This window comes from Epinephelus lanceolatus, chromosome 19 (genome assembly GCF_041903045.1).
Source record: "Epinephelus lanceolatus isolate andai-2023 chromosome 19, ASM4190304v1, whole genome shotgun sequence".
Lineage (NCBI taxonomy): Eukaryota > Metazoa > Chordata > Actinopteri > Perciformes > Serranidae > Epinephelus > Epinephelus lanceolatus.
In genome coordinates, this window is record NC_135752.1 from 14,830,078 (window position 1) to 14,853,782 (window position 23,705).

The 23,705-nt window shown below is 39.3% G+C and overlaps 2 protein-coding genes across 20 annotated transcripts in view; one reads left to right on the plus strand and one right to left on the minus strand.

The window, feature by feature from the left end:
- Positions 1-6,355, plus strand: part of mapk10 (mitogen-activated protein kinase 10) — a 53,914-nt gene extending 47,559 nt beyond the window's left edge. For 9 of the 16 annotated variants that reach the window (XM_033646719.2, XM_033646721.2, XM_033646724.2 and 6 more), the window contains one exon: positions 1,037-6,355. In XM_033646719.2, the coding sequence (XP_033502610.1) occupies positions 1,037-1,179 (143 nt within the window). In that variant the 3' untranslated portion in view covers positions 1,180-6,355. Of the gene's footprint in view, positions 1-1,031 lie in introns of all 16 variants that reach the window. The other 7 variants (XM_033646725.2, XM_033646726.2, XM_078162347.1 and 4 more) reach the window with 1 other exon arrangement.
- A 2,167-nt stretch (positions 6,356-8,522) lies between these two features.
- arhgap24 (Rho GTPase activating protein 24) overlaps positions 8,523-23,705 on the minus strand; it is an 88,690-nt gene continuing 73,507 nt past the window's right edge. For all 4 annotated transcript variants that reach the window (XM_033647381.2, XM_033647383.2, XM_033647382.2 and 1 more), the window contains 6 exons: positions 21,090-21,297; positions 17,038-17,170; positions 15,061-15,134; positions 14,857-14,978; positions 12,315-13,497; positions 8,523-10,629 (listed from right to left, as the gene is read on the minus strand). In XM_033647381.2, the coding sequence (XP_033503272.2) occupies positions 10,365-10,629; positions 12,315-13,497; positions 14,857-14,978; positions 15,061-15,134; positions 17,038-17,170; positions 21,090-21,297 (1,985 nt within the window). In that variant the 3' untranslated portion in view covers positions 8,523-10,364. The remainder of the gene's footprint in view (positions 10,630-12,314; positions 13,498-14,856; positions 14,979-15,060; positions 15,135-17,037; positions 17,171-21,089; positions 21,298-23,705) is intronic.

Below are 23,705 nucleotides of genomic sequence, written 5' to 3' on the forward strand. Positions count from 1 at the left end.
CTAATAGAATAAAATGATAAAGGGATGACATTGTATATCCAAACCGTCAAAGATTATTGTCACTGTGTCATGTTCTGCAGAAAGACTTTTCTGGCCATTATTTAACACCACAACTCAGGAACAGAGAGGAGACATTTGGTCAGGGACCAAATTGGTGACACTATCTTGGGTGTCCACCTTGAAACTGCAATGATTATATAAATCTTATGTGCTGCTGGCAACATCCATGTTTGACGTTTTCTCTACAGTCATGACGCATATGAGCCTGGACAAACATGGATGTAAACTGCAACTTTATTGGCTGGTGGAGGCATATAAGTGTAAGGCGGTAATTCTAATTAATTCTGGACGTCAAGTAGATCATTTACCATGATGTGTCAGGTCCAGAAAGAATCTGTTTATGCAAGAAAATAATTAGAGATGAGGGTTTTAAATGAAGTGTTGATCTAATTACTAATGACAGAATAGCAGTAGACTGAATTAAGAGTTCTTTAATGAAACCTTAAGATATTTACAGCTGGCTGCTTCCACCTTTGACTTAAAAGCAAGATCAATATCAGAAAACTACCTGGGCAAAAAAGACAAGGCATAACATTGCACTATTGAAGGTTGCTAACCAATAGGCCCAGCCATCGACACATTTGGTGATACATAAATCAAAACACATGTTTATAACATCCAAAATGAGTAAATAAATAAATAAAAAGAAAATCCTAACCATAGGTATGATATACTGATATACAATCCCACTCTTATGGATTGCTGAAACACTGCAGCCTTTGACGATCTTTCCTGTGAAACCCATTGGACCCAAATCTTACTTACCCCTGTCTCATTATAGACACACTGTGATTGTGGTCTCCCACAGGTGCTGTTCATGTTGTTGATGTCTCAGTCTCATACTAAACAAATTCAGCTGCAACTTTCCTCTGTGTGCACTTCCAAAATATCTCTTGCGACTGTATTTTCTGCTCCCGTCTTTGCCAGCACTCTTTTACGTTGTAACCCCCTGCTGCTGTTGATTCCCTTAGCACAGGTGCAGCCGTGAACAGCAGCGAGAGCCTCCCCCCCTCCTCCTCCATAAACGACATCTCCTCCATGTCCACCGACCAGACCCTGGCCTCAGACACTGACAGCAGCCTGGAGACCTCTGCAGGACCCCTGGGGTGTTGCAGGTGACTAGCCGCCTGCCTGCGCAACCCCATGTTCTTCCGAAGGTGAAGAACCCAACCCGAAATGACCGACTGAAAATACAAAAAAGGAAAAAAAAGAAAAAAAGAGTAAAGATCAAAATTAATATATTAAGAACAAAAACATGAGTCGTGGAAACACCGAATCTGAAATGATGAAATCTAAAGCCTGTGCATTGTCATTCAAAAACAGCAGTGGTATTTAAACTGAAGTAAATGAGCTGAGATATATGTTAATGATCCTCTAGTTGCTTTGCTTATATTACCCCACATATCTTGTATATGGCATCCAAACAAAATGACCAAATGCTTCGACTTGCATCTCCTGTAAAGTGCATATTGGCTGGCTGCTGGTCTCCCAATTCCTTACAAAAGCATTTATGCTCCAATCATTGTGGCAAGGTGGGCTGCCATTTTGCTCATCACTACTGTACAATACATCCTCCTTTCCCCCCTCTCCCCATTCACCCCTTATGTAATGACACTGCTGTATTTTAACCTCTAGGCTTTGCCTTAGGCACCCTCATCCCCACCCAACACAATCCCCAATGTAAGGTTGCCTGATTTGTGTGTTTTTATGTGGTTATTCTGCAGGGAAATGTAGTCGCTCTCACCCAGGGTGGCGCTCCCTGCGCTACTTGTAAATAATGTAATTCTGTACAGCTGAAGGGCACACAGAGTGGGACTGATGGCCAGTACACTGGGAGTTTTTTTTCTGACTAGCGCACCTTGCCACATCACCGCTTTCCACCTCAGTTGCCCCTGCCTATTGCTGTAGTCCTGCATGATTAGATTTAAAACAATGCTAATCTCACTGTATGCTAAAATGAGTCTGTATAGAGACTTTTGTTTATATACGATGTAAACTAACTCAACTCCAGACATGGGGGGGGGTCTGGGCACAGGATAGGACGAGTGAGTGTGAGTGTGTGTGTGGGTGTGTGTTTGTTAACCACAGGCAAGCCATTAAGACATTAGTAAATGTCAGGGCTGAGTTCGGGACTTAAAGGGTCAGTACACTCTGAGATAAATTATTTTGATTGTGCTCAGACTTCATAAGATTACCTTTAAGGGGTTTTAAAAAAAAAGTCTGATTTCTGTGTAATGTCCCTTTTATTTCTCCTGGCAGTGTATGATCGGTCCCTCCACCACCCCACGGGCTGGCCCACAGCCCTGCATGTCATTGTGTACCATTAACCCCTCATAGGCACAGGAGGTTGGTCTGTTTCACTGTGGTGTTACCACAAGGGGACTATTCTTATTTATTTGACTGTCTGAAACTGAGGGCTTATGGAAAGAGATACAAATGATGCAGTGGGTAGTTTAAAGGCGGGCGATGAGTGTTAACCTCGTAGCAATGTTTTATTCTAAAGTCATGTACATCATTTCACTACACACGAGAAAAAAAAAACATGTTTTTGTTAATAATAAATGAACTGGATACAGGCTACCCAACAGTTATGTTGACTACATTATTTCTCAGCTGGAAGATTTATTTATTGATTTATTTATTTTGATAGACGAAACCTGAATATGGCAAGTGCCTTTTGGAATGAAGCATTGCAGGTACAGAAATGATATTATTTTTGGGTATTTTTTCCTTTGCTTCTTCTTTTTCTGCCTTAAAATTATCCGTATCCCCAACGCACCAATGCTGGTAGAAACATTTAAGCAAAAAACACACAGTTTGGCCGGATGTTGCCGCTTTAACTTTAGGTTTTATCCAGTGACAGGGACACTTTGGGGTGTGAAATCAAACTGCTTTGTTCAGATCAAATGGCTTAACACATACTTAAGATAGGTTTTACACAGCATGGAAGGATTTCTGTCATTTTCCATATTGATTTATCCTTCAAACTGAATCTCCACAGTGTGTGACCAGATTTTCTCAAACTAGGGCACACGCACAAACACTCGCATGCATTGTTCGCATTGAACTTTGCAAAGGCTTGGCAGCTCTAGGGCACTCTGTCTCTCACTCCACCGTCCAGTTACAGCCCGTCACTGTAGGTCACATGTAATCTTTGATATTTCACTCATCCCATTCAAAACACGCTATATTTTTACTTCTCACAACAACAACAGTTTAAGCTACAGTTGTGAATATGCAATGGTTGATTGCAACTAAGGTATTACTACAGCTTTCTTTTCATACTTTAGATTAAAAAACACTCCAACTAGAAGCAGGTGATCTACAGTGAGTTGCTTTATTTGTGTTTGTGTTAGTAGTTAGTTTCCTTAGGTAAATAATTCTCATAATCTTGGTTTCCAGTGCCGTATTCCGTGTTCTTATGCAGGTTGTGTGGGTTGATGGGCAAAGAACCATTAACAGATGCTGGGTTACGAAACCACATTTTGCAAGCAAAGAAATAATTTGTGCTTGAATAATTCAGATGGAAAGACATTCTAGAAACTGTGAGCTGTTTTTGTGAACAAAACATGGATTTCCTCCTACTTTATGTAAAGTTTACATAACAAATTACATAACTTGTCATCAGTTGACAATCAGGTAACCAAAAACATAAAAAGATGTTTTAACACACTCAAGGATGCTAACGTTGGCCCTTAAAGGGGACCTATTATGCTACACTGATTTTCTGTCATATATAATGTTACAGTGCTGGATGTTCATTTTAAAGGTTTAAATGTTTCAAATAAATAGTTGAAGAAATGTATGTCTTTACTATCTTTAAATGGTCATCTGCTCCAGGCACGCTACCGCAAGTGTTTACATAGGCCTATTACATACACTGCTACATGTAGCTACATGCTAACATCAGGGAAACGATTCTGGTTGCAGATGGTGTTAATTTCTCCCCAGTTTTGGCAGAAACGTTTTTGGTTGTGAAGATTTTGGTTTAGAAGCTTTTAATGGTCATATTTTATGGTAGAAAGTGCTGCTATACTTTGTTACAGTAATTCCCCAGCCACAAGTACACTGCTACATGTAGCCACATGCTAACATCAGGGAAACGAGTAATTTTTGTTGCTGATGTTGTTAATTTTTCCCCAGTTTCAGATCATATTCCTGCTGGAACATGACTGGTTGTGAAGATTTTGTTTTAGAAGCTTTTATTGGGGATTTTACATGTTAGAAAGTGTTGCTATACTCCAGTGGGCTCAAGATGGAGGCTTAAAGAAATAGACGCTAAAATGGAGTGTTTCAAACCGACGGTGTCCACAGGTGCTCCGGCACGCACATGACGAGGAAAAGAAAATGTTTTTTGTGCATTAAAGCATGTACACATTATAGTAGACACCCAAAATACATGTTTAAACTTGAAAATGAGCATAATAGGTCCCCTTTAATGAAACAAACTGGGACATTTGAGTTTGTTTCTAGCATGTTAAAACACCATTTACAACAGTTTCTATAAATATCACCATATTTCCTACATATGGAAATTGCATGGATCATATGTCCAGTAGTTTAGAATAAAGGTTCAATTCCAGTCATGTGACGGCACTATTTAGGTGGACATTTCACATATGTTTCTTCCGTGTCTCTGTACTCTCCGGTTGAGCTGCTATAGCACAGTGGCTTAATCTGTGCATGGAGTCTACCCAAAGCACTCTGTCACTGTACATACAATGTCTCAAAATCTGTTCCCACCAAAATTATATACATAACTTGTAATAGCTACTTTGTTAACACTCTATCTGCCTGTGGCTCGTGTACAGTAAACCACACACAGACTTGCAGTACCTTCACAGAGCTAAGAGGGTAACTGAGGGTGGCGTCTCCAGAATAAGCTATGGCTAGCTTGGCTTTCTGTTCAGGGTCTGGCCAGGGCAATCTTTCAGAAACAGGGTGCAACTTTGAACTTCTTTGTGTTTTGAAAATGTTCTGATGAATCTCTCACAAAAGGGGTCTGTCTCGAGTGGACTCTTACAACCACAAATACTCACAGTACTGTTGCAGTTATTACTACAGGGCATTTTTAACCATCCAAACTACATTCTTCTTTTCGAGTACAAATATGGAAACATTTTCTATTTTTCTTTCTCTGAATGTGATCTTTTTATAAAAACATCCCTCCAGACAATTCTGTTGTAATAAACAAAAAGGTGCTTTTGGTCCTGTTTTAACGCGCCTGAAGGTAGAGATGATTCTTACAGCTGGGTTGTCAGCACTGAATGTAGAAATGAATTGTTTCACTCACGTCATTGCTGCTCTGCTTTGTCATCAGTGTGTGTTTGCGTGCGTGTGATTTCAAAATGACCAGCATTCAACACAAACTGTCTGTAAGGTTGAACTGGAAGATGTGATCTGCAATCTGGACAGATTCTTTATCAGTTCATGTTTTCATGTTTTGTTTAGATACGAGATTTTGTGGGATCACTTTTAAGAATGTTGACAGAGAGTCGGTGAAGTCATGTGTTTGGAAGTAGTTCATGTGTGTTTTCATGTTCAGCCACATACATTTTAGAATTAGAAATGTGTCAGCTACCAATCCAAGGGATTTAAAATGATCTCTTGTGGATTCAGGATTTAGCCAAATTCATTCAGTCTGTTAGCCATTTATTTGTAATCTGAAGGCGAGTGACTTTTCATTCAGCCATAATATTTTTGCCGACATGAAGTCACAAGTTAGGATACATCTTGTATTCAGCTGTGCCAACATAAAATCTTTGGACTCAGTACTTGTGACCCCCATCTTTTCACCTATTTCTTTCAAGTTATATTGTAAATAACAACAACCCAACAATGCAATAAACACTTTATTGCACTCAGACAGGGAGGCAAGCTACAGCGAGGGTCAGGTGATGCTAAAATCTTTAAAAGTCTTTTAACGTGGACTGAAATGTGGAACTCTACAATGATGAAACCCTGTATAGCTCATCTGAATCAGGTGATGTCGTTCTTCAGTTCTTTTTACAATTTCCTTCTCTCTTGTTTCTTTTACTCCGTGCTGTTTTAATGAATCATTCTTTTGACATTGTCAGGTTAAAAAAAAAAAGAAATGAGAAATTGTATCTGTTTCACGCTGATCTCAAAGCTTCAGGCTATAGCGTTTCAAATAAAGTCAAAACAAATGCAAAAGAAAAAGAAAAAAAATTACTGAAAGCTATTACTGTAAACACAACATTTTAAAGGAACTGTGTATGTAAAAATAGTATATGTATGTGATTGAAAATAAACAAAATCTTTGATCTTGGACAAAGGTGTACTGTTTTCTTTTAGTGAATATGTTTTTTTTCTGTGTGCCTCTGTTTGTTCCTGTCCCTTTCCTCCATAACACCCATCTGACCAAACTGTCACAGTGACACTGAGTCCCTCCTACACAGACTCAGGCTCCAGTCATCGCACCTGCTGGACTCACAATTTAAAGGCTGGCATCCATTAGCAAGTTTTCAAGCAGAATGAATACAAATAATGCATTAAAAAAATTAAAAATTAGTTTGTGGTGGTGCAGGATTAAAGCCATGTACACCGACTTTTCCCACTTTAGTGTAATGTTCTTAGTGGTGATTTATACCATGAAATAAGGTAAATTTGTCAAGGAAGAAGTATTCAGATCTTTTGCAAAAAGCAAAAGAGGAGCAAAAAAACAACAAAAAAGTAAAAGTAATACAGCAATGCTAGTGTGTAGAAATAAAAAATCCTGCAAACTTTAAAAAGTACATAAATATCAGCATCAACATATAAGAAGTAAAAGTGCTCATTATACAAATAGCCCTTTTCAGAAATATATATATATAACTGGATTATAATTATTGATGCATTAATGTGTTCATTACTTTAATGTTGCAGCTGTGAAGGTGGAGCTTATTTTAATTACTTAATACATAATATGATAATATATCATAATTTATTAGTTGATTTCTATTTTATATAAACAATCTGAATCTGCAAAATAACTATAACTAAAGCTGTCAAATAGATGCAGTGTGGGGCATCGGTGGCTTAGTGGTAGAGCAGGCGCCCCATGTACAAGGCTGTTGCTGCAGCGGCCTGGGTTCGACTCCAGCCTGTGGCCCTTTGCTGCATGTCTCTCCCTCTCTCTCTCCCCCTTTCACACTTCACTATCCTATCAATTAAAGGCAAAAAATGCCCATAAAAAAATCTCGAAACTGTATGTAAGTACAGGAATTGAGTAAACGTACTAGTAACTCGATACCATCTCTGGTTGTATTTTAGGCAGTTGTAGGCAGGGTTGTAAGTCCCTGAGCCGGACAATTTTTCTGCAATATTGGATTTTTATAAAACTTTTTGCATCAAGATATTGAAATATTTCTAAATATCACATATTGAATTTGCTAAATTAGCCAACAAGCTGATATTCATGTCTGTTTTTTTTCTTCTTCAGAAAATGTTACAATATATCAGTATCAAGATACAAAATAAATTATTATTATCATCCATATCAACTGTCATTTTTTTGCCACTCAAAACACATCCTAAGACAAATTGTTAAGTTGTTAATGTTTTGTTTTTATGGGCTGTTTCAGTTGTGAAAATGTTTGGACAGATGACAGTCAGAACTCCTCATATGAGATGTTTCTATGAATCTGTTTGCCCAACATGCCCATCTCACACTAAGTACTTATCAATAACACAGCATTCACTTATAAATCCACAATAATCATTAAAAGAAACATGAAAAAGTGATGACTGAAGCTTCTCCAATGTGAGGATTTTGCCACCATTGTATGTTTTACATTATTGAATATTTGACCTCATAAACTAAACCACTACTTTATGAAATGAAAAATAAAATATGATGAAAATAGTAATTTGTTCCCAGTCCAAATATTCACTAAGCCATGGGTCTGTAACAGGGGGTCTGCAACCTCTAGAGGGTCCCCAGAGTTACTGCTTTGGGACTGCTACATTATTGTTTAATCTTTCAAAGCCTTTTTTTCTTTCAAAAATTAAAAGATGTCTGAAAATATACATTAACATGTGTCCAAAATATAATTAGGATAACATAAATTGACCCATTTAATTTACAGTTCACAACACTGATGATAGCCTGTTACTGTTAAATCTCTGCCCTCCACATGCATAATTAATATTAAAACATGATGTATAAATACATTAATCTGTCAATAACCATAATTTGTAATAGCTTAGTACTGTATGTACCATAATAAGGTATGTTTATACATGGCAGTTTATGCTGCCTAATATGCAACTAAATTTTACGCAGTATATGTAGTAAGGGATCCTTGCTCCCTCTCTCTTTCAGCTAAGGGGTGAAAAACCTCAAAGACCCCTGCACTAAACACTAAATGTGGGACTAGCTTTATTCTGTGTCTCCTCCACACCTGTTAGAAAAGTTGCAACCCTAAGACGCTCTAACAGTAAACAACAAAGGGAGACTCACATGAAAATGCATTTTTATTCATATTAAGTCTTTTTTTTAAGTTCTTTTGTGTATCAAGTATCATGTCATGAAAATATTCCACCATCCCAGTCCCGCTGTCCCTCCTGCCCTGCGTCCATAATCTGCTCTTTTGTGTGGAATTCACAGAACGAGGTGCCACTGTCAGCTTGGCTTAAGCCTATTACTTCCCGGTGAAGGGTGCAAAATGAGAAGCACAGGCTCTCCCTCCCTCCTTCAGTTGTTCAGGCACTTTTTCTCCCCCCCGTGTGTGCACATTCCAGATGTCCTGCATTGACCAGCAGCAGGTTTAAATTGGACCTGGTCTTCAGAGGAGGAGAAGTCCAGCTCAGGTCTGTACTCAGCTGTTTTGTACCCATCAGCAAATCCACATCGTGTGTATACATTTGGCTTCAAGCTACATAAATACACTTATAAAGGCTTCATCAATATGCAGTCACTTCACAGACATTCACTTATTGTACACCGGCTTGCATGGACTCATGCACCATCATGCACACACCGCTTGCTACTGACTCTAGCCACCAGGCTGTTAATGTCCTCAATGTTGACACACTTGATGCTGTAATCCAATTTTTTTCACAGTTACGACCCACAAAAACAACTCTGCGTTGGTGCTTTGTTGCTCCAGGTTGTTATTCTGTGCTAGTTTGGGATGAAAACCAGTTGAGTCAGGTGGATAAATTGTCAGACGACTACAAGAGAGTATTTTTAAATCTGGGATCTCATATGCTCAGAGACAGTAATCCCCAGTAGCATTCACAGACTGACAGCAGCTACATATCTGTTAACAGGAAGAGACAGTTTGTCAGCTGAAATTCTGAATTTACGACAGACATTGTTTTTATTTTATCTGGGATTTATGCCAATAACCCATCGTGCAAGTCTTTAAAATGTATCTTTACAAGCTACAAAACATTCTTCAATCAACTCAGTACGTGCCGTATCCATCTGCGTCACACCACAGTGCAGACTAACAAGTAGTGTCTACGATTATCTATAAAATATTTACAGTACAGGCTCTTTTCTTTTTGGTCATGGGGTAAATGAAACAGCACAGAAGCACAGGCACATAATACAGTATATTGTCCAATTTAAATGGTGCCGACAGAACATTCAGTACCGCCTTGCTGAGACTAAACAAACATGTAAGTGCAAGGAGAAATCTTAATATAAAATACCGCACGTTGATAGCTTTGCTTAAATATCAGATAAACATTTAAGTTTCTTTTTACATACATATGACACTGTGTTTCCTCTGCATTGTTTCCCTCTATGTACACGAGCAGATACAGAATTACATGGAACAATAAGATGTTTTTGGTTAGATTTTTAAAAGTAAATTAAGATAGGGAGGCGTTTTTGCGTCGTCTTTATGTGTTTTCAGGTCCAAGGTTCATTTTTTTGCTGAACACAACCTTGTTTTTTGCCTTCCCTCGTGTGGCTCTACAAGCTAAAGTAATGATAGTACTGTGTATCATCATAGACTATGGCGTACTGTGCCTTTCCTCGTCTTCCCAGGCAGATGAGTGATTACCACCACAGATTCTGAGTAGGTTGGAGAGTCTGTGAGCTGTTTAAATAACGCTGTATTTACAGATAATGTCAGTCTGGCATCACTCCAGGTGATGCTTACATTTATATAGGTGGCTTGCATTAGCCCTACACCTCCTATTTCTTAAATTAAAACATGCCATTAACCTTTCTGTAACTTCCCAACTTTCTCTCAAACAACCAGCAGCCAAATCCTGTTTGGAGCCCTCGTAATGTTCACATCATCATCATCATCATATAATAAACCGTTTCCAGTCTTCCCCGCCTTCCTTCACTGTATCCAGATGGCGTTGTTACGATCTGGTCGGCGGGGGTCTGCGGCCGGGGTGTTGCCAGTCGCGGTGAGGTCACTGAACGTGGAGAAAAACTGTTCCATCTCTTTCTGCAGCATCTGGTTCCGCCGCTCAGCGTCATCCTTGGCGCGCTCGGCGTTGCGCAGCTTGATCTCCGCCATGGTGTACTTCTTTCTCTCCTGGTCTAGCTCTTCGTGGAGACTCACCATCTCTGTCTCCAGCTCCAAGTTACGCTGCTCCAAGCTGCAGGAGGAGGTTAATGGAAGGCAGAACATTCACTTAACAGCGAGAAGCAGCTGCAGTTGATTTTCATTTCCAATAAGCTTGATAAATTACATACTTCTACTGAAATCTGTCTCACTGCTTTTGCTTAAACTGCATACAGGACATTTTGTATATTAAATATCATCCAGTCTGGATTTGTTATTAGGCCTAACTACTGTTGGTGGATGATATACTGTCCCAGAAATAATTGCGATAAACTATTCTACTGTCATTTTAAGACCATTTTATGCCACTGATATGATGACAATATAATAGCGTAATACAAGTACATCCTTTAAAAGAGCAATGAACTTTTAATTCATCTATTATCTGGAAACGCTTATCCTGTTCATTGTCATGGGGCAGCTGGAGCTGATCCCAGCTGGCACTGGGCGAGAGACACCCTGGACAGGTTGCCAGACTATTTAACATTTGACACAGGCTGACAAAGGGTCTCTCCTGAACAAGCAATATACGGATGAACCCTGCTGTTAATTCTGACATTATGTTGGCTAAAATGTTGGTGACATTCTCCCTCAAAAACAAAACATGCACGTAAACATAAAGGCAATATCATATGATAAATTGATCATTTGTGAAGACCTTGAAACGTCAATAATGTAATTATTGTGACAGACGTATTCTTTTATACGATATTTCCTTCCATTAGCATTGACAGTGACCTGTGTTCCCAAACTACTGGGATGGCAGCAGTTAAAAATTGGATGAGCAATAACTTCTTGAAACTAAATGAAACTGAGATACTCGTCGTTGTCCCCCAAGCCACAAGAGATCTACTCTCTTGCAAGCTTGTGCATCTGGTTCCCAAGACTAAAACAGAAGTTAAGTGCCCAGGCATTGTTCTAGATCTAGATACACATACAGAAGGTGAACAATAACAGCTTTTTATCACTTATGAAACATCGCCAAGGTACGCTATTTGTATCCTATAAAGATGCTGAGAGATGTATTCATACTTTTATTTCAAATAGATTAGATGATTGCAATGCTCTCTACTGAAGTCAACTGAAAATTTTCTACTTATTCAGAATTTTGCTGCTGAATTTTTTTTATTTTTTTTTATCAAAACAAGGAAGAGAAATTTTTAGCTACACTCAACTGGCTCCCAGTATGTTTAAGAATAGATTTTAGATAGGTTCTTTCACTCATTTTTTGAAGCTGTTAATGTTCTGGGACCAGCCTACATGCAGACTGTGTGCCATTCTTTAACCCTTTATGGGTGCAGTTATTGTTAACTATGCTCAGAATTATGGAATATGCTACCAAACACTATAGCAGATGCAGGCTTGATGAACATTTTTAAACACCAGCTGGATTTACTGTCTTTTTATTGTCAAATTTTGTTGTCCTTTTTGTTTTGTTTTTAATTAATGTGTTATATTTTTATTCTAAAGCATTTTCATGTACATATTTGCATGGAAAGTGCTCTATAAATAAAGTTCTTAATTATTTCTTAATAAAACTGTCTGTGACATCCTTCTGTTTTTGTGCCGGTTCATTGTCCACCAATGTTCCCCCTGACACTTTAAAATATGTCAAACTTTGCAAAAAAAAAAAAGTAAGAAAAAATTTTAATTTATCGTGAGCGACTTCCTTCGAATGTCGATCAAAAAACACTCACTTTCTCTCAGATGGGACCTTACCTCTTTATCCTGGCCTCGTACTCGCTCTTCTGCTTGTTCATCTCCTGTTTCAGACTGGCCACTAAACTGTGCAGGGCGCTGTGAGTGCCGGGTCCATTACCAACAGTGTAACCTTCGCTATTATCACTACTGCTGGTGCCCCGGCTGCTCCTCCCTGCTCCATCCCCACTTCCTTCTCTGTTGCTGTTTCTGCCCTCCCCCTCTCCTCCTCCACCAGACTGGGGGGCCTCATTGTCCTGTGCTGTTCCATCCAGGTCTTCATAGTGACCTCCGTAGAAGTCCTGCTCAGGGCAAGTAGTGGTGGAGGAGCGACAGGAAGTGGAGTTGTCAGGAAGAGAGATTTCACAGGAGGAGGTGGACCAGGTTGCGCTGTCTACGCTCTGCTTGTCCTCACAGCTGCTGTTCAGACATGTGTTGGTGATGTGGTTCTGCTGCAGGTTCTGATGGTTTAAGTGGACATTGTCATACGTAGACAGACGGTTCTGATTGGATGTTTGATCCCCGTTGGAGCAGTCACGTGTTTTGTTGCTTTCTCGTAAAGTGACGCAGCCGTTTGGTACCCAAAGACCATTGCGGCCGTTCAGACTCCCCGTGACTACATCAGTGCCAGAAATGCCCATGCGTACAACTCCGGTCCCGTTCCCTCCAGAGCTGCTTCCACTTGTCACGCCACTGGTGCCCATTTTTGTGCCGGAGCCTTTAAGTGCCCCATTGCGCCGAACTGGTAAACTCCCACCACCAGTCAAAGTCGGGCTCTTTTCTTGACTGGGGTCCAAAGACGGTGAGGAGCTGAAGGAACCATTTGTTACAATCCCACTGCCTTTACTGAAAGCTGGGTTCTTTTTAACAGTCAGCGGCGGACTGCGGGTGATGTCAAAACGTCCTATGACACCATTGCGAGGGCTTGCTGCTCGTGGGGAGCCACTGTTGTCTAAATGCTGGCGGTGTGAGGGAGATTCAGGTGCTTCCCAAACACACTGCCGCACCACCTGCGTGTTGTTGTTCTCAGCGTTCTGAGACACCGTAGTGACAGCGGAGGTAGTTGTAGTGGCTTGTCGCCGTTGTAGCTCGATGTTGTTGTTGTTGACAAGCTCCAGAGCCGTGGGGCTGTCCTCACCCAGAGGGAACAGCACATCGTGGCGGCCAATCAAAACAGCCATGAGCTGCTGGACCAGAACAGTACCTGAGAACATGACACCATAAATCATTATGTTTCCTTTTAAATGTCAACATTTTGTAGGTTAGGTTTTGAAGAGGGAAATTGCATAGGTTAGGTGTAGGCAATTAAAGTTACGTAGAGTGCATTTTGAAAAAGAACCATTGTTGGGCCTCATAAAGTTACCTAAGTTAGGTTTTGGAAAGAGCGTTACTTTGGTTAGGTGTAGGCATTGTTAAGTTACATAGGTTACATTTTGGAAACATTGTTGGGTGTTATAAAGTTATGTGGGTTAGGGTTAGGCTTAGGCAAGTAAAGTCATGTAGGTTGGGTGTAGGCATCATAAAGTCAAATAGGTTATGTTCTGGAAAAGAAACATTGTTGGGCGTCATAATGTTACATAGGTTTTGGAAAAGAAAGTTACATAGGTAAGGTTTTGTCATCATTTAGTTACATAGGTTAGGTTTAGGCATCGTAAAGTTACATAGGTTAGGTTAAGGCATCATTAAGTTACGTAGGCTCGGTTTAGGCATCGTAAAGTTAAGTAGATTATGTTTTAGAAAAGAAACGTTGGGCATCTTAAAGTTGTGTGGGTTAGGCTTAGGCAAGTAAAGTTACATTGGTTAGGTTTAGACATCGTAAAGTTACATAGGTTAAGTTTAGGCAAATAAAGTTATGTAGGTTAAGTTTACTAATCGTAAAGTTACGTAGGTTACATTTTGGAAAAGAAACATTGTTGGGCGTCGTAAAGTTATATAGGTTAAGCTTGGACATGTTAAGTTATGTAGGTTAGGTTCAGGCAAGTAAAGTTACGTAGGTTAAGTTTTGGAAAAGACACATTGTGGGGTGTCGTAAAGTTTTGTGGGTTAGGTTTAGACATTGTTAAGTTAAGTAAGACAGGTTTTGGAAAAGAAAGTTATGTGGATTTGGTTTTGGTGTTGGAAAGTTACATAGGATAGGTTTAGGCATCATAAAGTTACATAGGTTAGGTTTCGGAAAAGAAACATGGTGACGTCATACCATATAATGACTAAATCTTCACTTGGCTTTCCCCACATGGTAGCTAACCTCAATTTCCTGAGAGAAAGTCCTGTGTTTGTTTGACCCAACCACCATCCCAACCCGCCTCCTTACGCAGACTTTCCCTCTCTTCTCCTGTCAGCACAATGGTCATGTGATTGCAACTTTCCCAATTACATGAACTATACATGAATAACTGGCTCATGATTACATGGGTTATATATAATTTGTGGTGCACCACTTTTTATAGGTATATGTACAACCAGTGCCTAAGAACAGCCTGACAGTGTTCATTCCACTAAGCTTAACATTAAAACAAAATGTCAGAGAGCAAGACACAAGCACACATCTATTAAAAATACTGACCTTCCATGATAGCGACTGGATCCTCAACCTTTGGCCTCAAGATGTTTGGCCCAAAGACTGTGGCCAAGTTTTGCACACTCATTTTATTCACTCCAGAATATGACTGGACTTCATCTAGAAATCTGGCAAACAAGAAAATATTAACTTTTAATGATTCAATAATGATAATTAATAATATAATCTACTTTAATAATAGATTACTACCTGCAGATGTACTTGAGAAGGTTGTAGTTCACTGGAGGTAGATTTTCCACAAGCTTTTTCAACTCCTTCATACCCTGCAGATGATGGACACTTTTTAATCAAGTTCAATCAAGAACAGTCACACTCACAGAGCAAACAGAAAATGAAACGAATCAGTGAAAAAAAATAAATTGCACACTTAGATATGATCAAGGATCTTTCAGTAACACTGATAAGAGCAACAACATTTTGCTCAACAACTCATCTGCCGAATTAAAAGTTTTTTTATGGAAGCAATGGTTAATTCATCATCTGCCATCTTAAAACAATGAGTACTAAATGATTCCCATCACTTTTTGAGATAAGTGTTGAAAGATATGTTCTCTACAATCAGATGAAATGTATTTGTGTATTGAGAGGATTTTATCCACTACAAGAATCCATCTGTTTTTTACCAAACGCAAAAAACTAATCAAATAAAAAGAGCATTAAACAATATGCTGATTTCTATCAGTTCTGTATTTATGTGTCATCAGCCACCTGCAAATCTGAAGTGATCTTACAGAATTACTAACAACCAAAAATCTGCTGCAATCCATGAGCAAACTAGTATCTTTTTTTTTTCAGAAATATTTTTAAATTCTGCTCAGTGTGTTCCTTCTTTATTTCAAAATCCTCAGAATTTTGAAAGGCAGGGCAGCTCTAATCTACGCTTGAGGTGTTAAAAACTTAAATATAAGAACACACCCGATCACATGGATACACAGAGGAACAGCCTTGAGCTCTTAAGTGAAAATGAGAGAAAGATGTTATGGGCAGTGTGAGGAAACAAAAGACTCCTCCCTGCTGTGAAGCATTACTTTGGTGTGAAAGAAAACCTATATAGAAGTTAGACAAAGTCATTGTGTGAGAAACACAAGAGCAGAGCAGGGTGAATGGACAGCAGATGACCGGCTTTGAAAGGTAACAGGTATTTTTCAACCTGGACACGTTTTTCCTTTGTTTTTGTGTCTAAGTGACTAATAGAGACCACCATTTTTGAGATTGTTCCGGTATTGAGCGAGACTGCTGGCAGTGGAAGTGGCATAACAAGCTGCAATGTCACCACTCAGGACATCTGTGCACCGTCAATTTACGCCCACTAAAAGGGCTCGTTTTGCCACTGACTTGATCAGATTGTTATTCGAAGTGTCTGACAACATTATAGAAAGGATCCCTGAAGAGAGACCTTTTCTTTAAAGAGTAGGATCCTTTTTGTTTAACCAGAAACAGCCCAGAAATCACTATTGCCATACTCACCAGACTCCATTTAAATAAGCAGTGATTTTAGCATGTATAGAACCAGCATATTTTCAAATCTAACTATGTGAATTAAGGGTTTATTTCAACCAAACCACAGTCAGTGACAGCTGAACAGTGGAAAGACAATCCAAGATGCCTTTTGTGAATTCTGTTTTCTTTCTATTGTCTTTGAATTTAGTTTTCCAAGGATAAAATTACTGTTCATTTAAATGCAGTCTGGTGGGTTTGGTGAAAGCAATTTCAGGGCCGTTTCTGATTAAACAAAAAGGATCTTACTCTTTACAAAAAGGTCTGTCTTTGTAGAATCTGTTCCATAATGTTGTCAAACACTTAAAAAACAATCTCAGCCTGTCAGTGGCAAGAACAAGCACTTTTAGTGGATGTAAATTGACGTTGCACAAATGCCCTGAGTGGTAATAATGCAGCCTGTGTTGCTGTTGCAGTCTTCCTCAATGCTGGACCAATTTCCAAAATTGTTGTTTCCATCAGTCACCTTGACAGAAAAACATAGCAAAATAAGGTCCAGGTTGAAAAATACCAAAGTCACCCTTTAATGGCACAGAACAGGACTTTCGGATGATTTATGTGAGAGCTTTTCAGTGCTCAGCCTTTGATATATTACTTGAACAACTTTATGTAGAGGAATGAAATATGTAGGTATGGATAAAGAGGAACTTGTCAAGTACTCTTTCTTACCATTTCATCATCTTTGCTGAGGAGCTTGGCACAGGCCAGAAAGTCATCATACTTGTGGAAGGGGACGACTGGCTCCGGCAGCTCTCTGAGATACAGCTTCAGAAGAGAGGCTACTGTGTGCACATCTGTGTTACTGCAGGAAAGAAAGGGCAGACAGAGATAGAGATGGGGGAGGGTTGTTATAATTTACTATGGGTACATGACATGGAGGCAAACACAAATCATCACCATGAAGTCCTGAAGCAAGACTGTTGGGGATGGGTGGAATCAAAGGGGAAAATATTGTTATTACCTTAGGTGACAGAAAACATAGAGCAGTGCAATTTGTGAAACAACACAAATTAAGGGTATAATTCAAAGGAATAGTTTGACATTTTGGGAAATAAACCTTTTTTGTGGTTTGGCATTTCAAAGAAGAAAAAGACTGATACCATTCTGATCTGTTTGTTAACTATATGACTACAGCCAACAGACATTTCACATAGCTTCACAAAAAGAATCTGGAAACAGTGAGCATGGCTCTGTCCACCACTAACAAAATCAACCAACCAGAACCTCTATAGCTCACTCATTAATAAGCCAGATTTTCTTTGTTTAATTCATTCAAAAAACAGAGCATTTTTTTGTTTTACAGTGAGTTATGTGCTGGACTATTTCTTGGCTGGCAGCCTAATCAAATGCCCCCAAATCTCAGGTTTCAGATACAATGTTAGAGCTCACATAAAAACTTTGTGGACGAATCGTCAAACTTTACAACACTAAAAACAGCAAACAGGACACAGGCAACAGAAAGACAGACAGGTAACAACGAAAGCAACAGAGGGAACAACAGCACTGGGCAGCCTAAATGATGTGCCTGAAGCCAAGAGGATTTCAACTGAAGGCTCAGAGACACTAACGAGCCAACAAGGGGCAGCTGGTGAGGCAGGCAGGAGGTTACAAGGGCTAATGAGGGGAAGCAGCAAGGTGAGGGACAGTTAGGGACAAAAACAGACATGGGCTGAGACAGAGGAAGGTATAGATGTAACCACTGCATGACATGAGCTGTGTTAAAGCAGATGTACATGAGCAGAGATGTGTCTCCGTTTACATTGACACCAATATTCCATATTCTGTTCGGATATTCTGAATCAGGCCTTTTTCCAAATGATGTATTTTCTGATGTGGAAAATCCCAATATTATTCCAATTTTTAGGAGCATTATTTGGACATGTATACAGGACAATTGAAATATGTGTCTCAATGTTGCCATGCCATTGTTCCGAAAGTCCAAAATTCCAAAGTCCCATTAGTCTGAAAAATGTCCCATTGGGCCCAAAGCCCATTTCTCAGACAGCCTTTTGTTCCAAAACAAACGGCCACTGCTCTGAAGTGCTGTTTGTCCAAAAACACACACTTCCTACAGTTAGTTTCAGCCACAGATCCAAGGTGTTTTTAACGACCCGTCCCTGCTTTTCCAGCAACTTCTGTGCCACAAAACTTGGGTGTTTTATGCCAAATCATGATCTTTTTCTAACCATAACCAAGTGTTTTTGTGCCTACACCCAACCACATGTTCACCACAGCATTGTTGACGAATGTAACATATCTGTAGTTTACAGAAACGTACAATGCAAACATTTTTTCTAGCGATTAGGTTGATTAACTGCAGAGAAACAGGACTTTGGAGGCATGAGCTTTTGTTTTTAGGATAAGGGGTGGTTGGAAAAATGGACTTTCAGTCCAATATGACATTTTTCAGACTGATGGGGCTTCAAAGGTTTGCGACACACAGCCTCTTGCCTGTTTGCATTCAGCTCTGTGCATTGTACACAAACAAACTAGCAACTTTGCAGGCTGGGGTAGAGATGCATGTCCAAAAGGAAAGCCTATATTTCTGATCCACAAGGGAAGCAACGGGTTTTTGAATATGCACAAATATTGCTACACCAACCTTTTCAAGAGGATGGTTAAAGGAGGGAAAGAAGGAGGCTGTGTTTGCTGTGTCCGCCACTAGTGGAAAACTTTGAAAAAATCTGAGTTGAGTGTATGCACATCTGCATGTAAACAAGAATATTAGTGGAATATTTACTTTCCTTGGGCAGATAAACAGTGTAGTAGGAATATTGTCTTCTTCACATTAAGGGCAAAACCAGAATATTGTGTGCATGTAAGCATAGTCAGTGTGCAGCTCACACGATGATGTGATTCTGTAGCCTGTGCTTCTAGGAAGTGGTAGGATGTTGATGCATGGGCTGGATCCTGACAGCCATATCCAGGCTTTATTTATGGTCATCAGATTGGATGATGGGAGTGGAGGATGCAGTGAAAGAGTACAGAGGGAGCAGAGAAAAAGAGATGTGGAGGTGGTATGTTCCATCATTCATGTATTCTCTGTCATCCTGAGTTCTAGATGAAGGTTGTCACATTATACACTCAGTACAGCCTCCTACACACCACATAATGACAGCAGACTGTAAGCCAAATTCAGCTGCAAGCTCATTTTTTAGACTGTGGTGAGTTTGTACTGTTCTGTAGGCAAATTATTGTACAAAATGTGAGTTTTGGATTTAGTTATTTTGCCTCCTGGGTATGTTTTTTCTTTTTTCCTGTGTGATGGGGTCTTAACAAGGGGGCAAGAGAGATGTCAATCCAGCCTGACAGGCGGTTTACACGTCACCGGCTATTTTCATAAACGGACATTTCACCATCTCCGTTTTCAAAAAGATCTTCGTTTACACTTACCCATGTATATATACACAAGAGCATGCCAAACCTGTAGGTGGCAGTGTAACGAGAGGCTCAAGCCTTCCATGTATCCATTGTCACCATAGCAACATAGGTCGCACTTTTGACACAGGCGCAACTTCCGGCGCATGTTGTGACGTCGGCTGCCTATAACTCCGTTTATCTCCGTTTATCTCAGTTTACATGCAAACGCGCAACCGGAGTTTTCCAAAATCTCCACTCTGGCTGGAGTTTTTAGAAAGACTCGTTTTCAGAGGAGAAATCTCCGTTTGCGTGTAAACGAAGGGCACAAACGAAGGAAGATATCTCCGTTTATCAAAATCACCATGTACGTGTGAACGGCCTCTGATCCTCACACACCCACATATCCCAGAGAACAAGTCTAATCAAGCAAGTGGAAACACCTGTGAGGGTGGACAGAGGCCGTGCAGCGTCTTTAATAATGTGTCAGTGCATAAATTTGCTAAATTTTGTTGTAAATTCTAGTAAAAAGAAATGTGATCAATTTAGAAAAGCTAAATTTAAGATTGATATTTACTGTGGATGATCTGTTGTTATTTTGAAGAAGAAGAACATATTCTGATCTTTCCAACCTGTGACAACAAGCCTTATAACCTTATTGACTGATCTGTTTCATGTGTCTCAGTGAGTCAGCAAACTCAATAGCAGCATCCAAGAACTAACTAAACATAATTCACTCGTACTTAATCTGATAATTACAACTGTGCTTTTCCTGCTATGACACATCAAAGTGTCTGCTGTGAAAGACATTAGATCACTGTTCTGTATTGCTGTGTTTTACAATGCCGCAATGCAATGAAGAGGTAAAATGAAGATCAGGAGGAGCACAATAAATTCCAGGAAGAATTTTCAAAAAAGAAATCCTCAAATTCTGTAATGTATCAGCTGTTACCCCTTGGTGTGAAAACAGAAAATGTATGCAAATCCTACATTAAATTAAACACTGTGCGCAGTATATGATGTAGAAAATATTTCTTTTAAGAGCTGTTCAGACAGGAAACATTGCTTCTGAATTTTCAGAGTTGTCTTTGACGTCCTTAGTTTATTACAAGGGATCCTACCTAATGTTTTTGTAGTGTAATACAGGTTTACAGTGCAATACCGACATTGAAAAACTCTTGCATTCAAGTCTCTCTAACTAGACACAACAAAACCTGATGCGTCTGGAGGGATTCAGGCCAACAGGAGCACCCATGAGATTCCAGAGGTACAGAACTTGACCAGTCAACACTCTGAACATATTAACTTCACATTAAAATGCACTGTGGAAATCCAAGCAGCCGGTACGCTTACTGCTTTCTTACCAATCAAAAGAGGGCTTTTCTCCACAGTCGAAGGCATCCTGCAGCTCTTTGACCAGGTTAGCCTGTCCCGGCAGCCTGAATAGGCCCTCCTCCCGAAGGCCCCACTGCCGGATGAAATCCACACACTGCTCGACCAGCATAGGGGCCAGCTTGTTCCCAAACCGGCGTTCATAGCGCACAGTTTCCTCCAACTTCTGACCAAATATCCCTGAAACACAAGATAAAATGGAAAATGTTGAGAAACTTGAGAAATTAGCTTTGATTTTTATTTTATTTTCACAGGAGAATAAGCTGTTAGCCACAGGCTGCAGTGAGTTCAACATATCAAGGAAGCTGAGAGCCATATCTCCAGGGTTTAATAATATTTTTAAAGACCCCCTTCAATGAAAATCCAATTTTTAACCTTGTTAACACATCCATATGTTGTTTTTTTTATATGCTAAAAGACACATGACGAGAAAAATAGGCAGTCAACATCATGGCTGAGCATTATAGCCTTGAAAATGCAGTGTATGACATTAATACGGGTTCTGGCTTCCAGGGTTTGTGATGTCACAAACCTAAGGAACTAATCCAGTCAACTTGTGAAATGAATCTCTGTGTCAGTATCAGTTTCACATTAACAAGGTTTATCTAAAATTAGCGACACATTATTTGATGTTTGATGATGCAGTCAAGTCGAAGGCTCATGTTATTTATTACCATTTACAAGGAGAGGTTTGTGTGTTTGATGGGCACAGCTGAGGACTTGGTGATATGGCCTATAAATAATATCACAATAATTTGTGGTTATATCGCGATACACAATATATATCTCCATATTAGGAAATCTCCTCTAAACTACCATAGACTACTAAAATACTAAACTAATAAATAATCTACAATTATAATAAAGTTAAATAAAGTAGCTACTGTTATATAATAAAGTTAATGTACTGTCATAATAAAGCTAAATAAAATAGATACAATGAAGTAAATACTGCTATAATTATCATATGATAAAAATAAACAAATTAAAAAAAAGTTATAATATAATAATTAAAAGTGAAACCACTGATGTTTTTGCGGTGAACTTGGAGCTTCTGGTCAACAGTCAGATGTCAGCAGATTGCAGATTGTTATACCTGAAGATTTAATCACTGTGAGCTGGAATCAAACTAACAGCTCTCCAGTTCATATACTGATAATATCTGAAGGTCGCGCACTGGTGCTCCATGGTTGCAAAATGCTGCTAAATAGTTGCAGTCTCGAGCCTTGCAGATACAAAAACACATGCTTCACCTGCTCATTCTATAGTATGAAAGGGATTTTTTCATGAAAAAAAACTGAAGATGTAAATTTGATAAAAAGAGATGTTTTTTTTTTTAGGGTCTTAATCAGAGCCCAGGGAGGAAGTTTAACACAAATATATACAATTCGTTTCAGTCTTTACAGCAACATTATTTTGGACATGATTCCAAAATATCTTTTGAAATATCAATACTGGTTAAATATCCCACACTATTTCTGTGCAAAAGGAAAAGTAACTTTTTTCAAAGAATCAAAAAAAAACCCCATCTAGATTAATATCTGCAGCTTAAGTCACATCAAAGAGAGCCGTTAAATCGATTGGAAAAAAAAGTTCTGATAAGGCCAGCTAAACAGTTCAGGCAAAAAATATGTACACCCACAACGCATTAGTCTGATGATCAAATCTCTAACTTCCTGCTGAGCACCTCTCGCCTTTTGTCTGAGGCAGTCGCCATTAAAAAAAAGACTGATTTCCATTTGCAGCCGTCTCATGTGGATGCAACACAAGAGGGGATTAAGGCAGCCTTCCTGAGAGATTTGGATCTGCATACTTTTCCGGTCTCCAGAGACAGACAGAGGCTACTCACACACATGCATACACGTGGTACGACAAAGTACCGTACGGTGACTGCATTAAACCAAGCTTATCCAGGATCCTCGTGCTTTTGGCAGCATTTGACACAGCAAGAAGTGGCTTAAAACCAACTGGCGTTAATGTGCAGTAGTAGTCTAAGTCAATGTTTTCGTATAGGTGTACTGGTGCATCAAACTAATCCAGAATGAAGCTTTCCTAGGAAGCTGATGCAAATGCTTAAATACATTTTTCATTGGAGGGAAACTGCTTTTTAGTTAATATGTTATCATACTCACCTCTCTTTAAACTGACACAATTTGTGAGCTTCTGGAAGAAATGCCTATTAATAAATTTGTGGTAAGGTAACACACCAGAGGTGCAGAATTTAAAGTGTCTGCATTCAAGCATGTTCCAAAAACTAGCCTCAGTTTTTGCAGAACGCAAAACAAAAACAAACATAAAGCAGAAATTAAAGAGATGCATCAGTTTGATAGCAGGTCAGTCAAACTGTCTTCATTTCCATCTCTCAGAAAATTGTTTGTTTTATCATCTTTCAGTGGTAACAAGGCTGCTCAGAAGTTGAACAGCGGAGTCTTGTGTTGTCTTCTTTCTCCTCTGGGTCAGTCGCTTCAGGGACTTCAGTCTTTACAGTAACCCAAATAAGACAGAACAAGTAAATGGTCACAAAATCCCAAGAATTATTTGAAGCTGTGTATCCATTTCCCAAATCTTGGATCAGAGTGAAATACAAA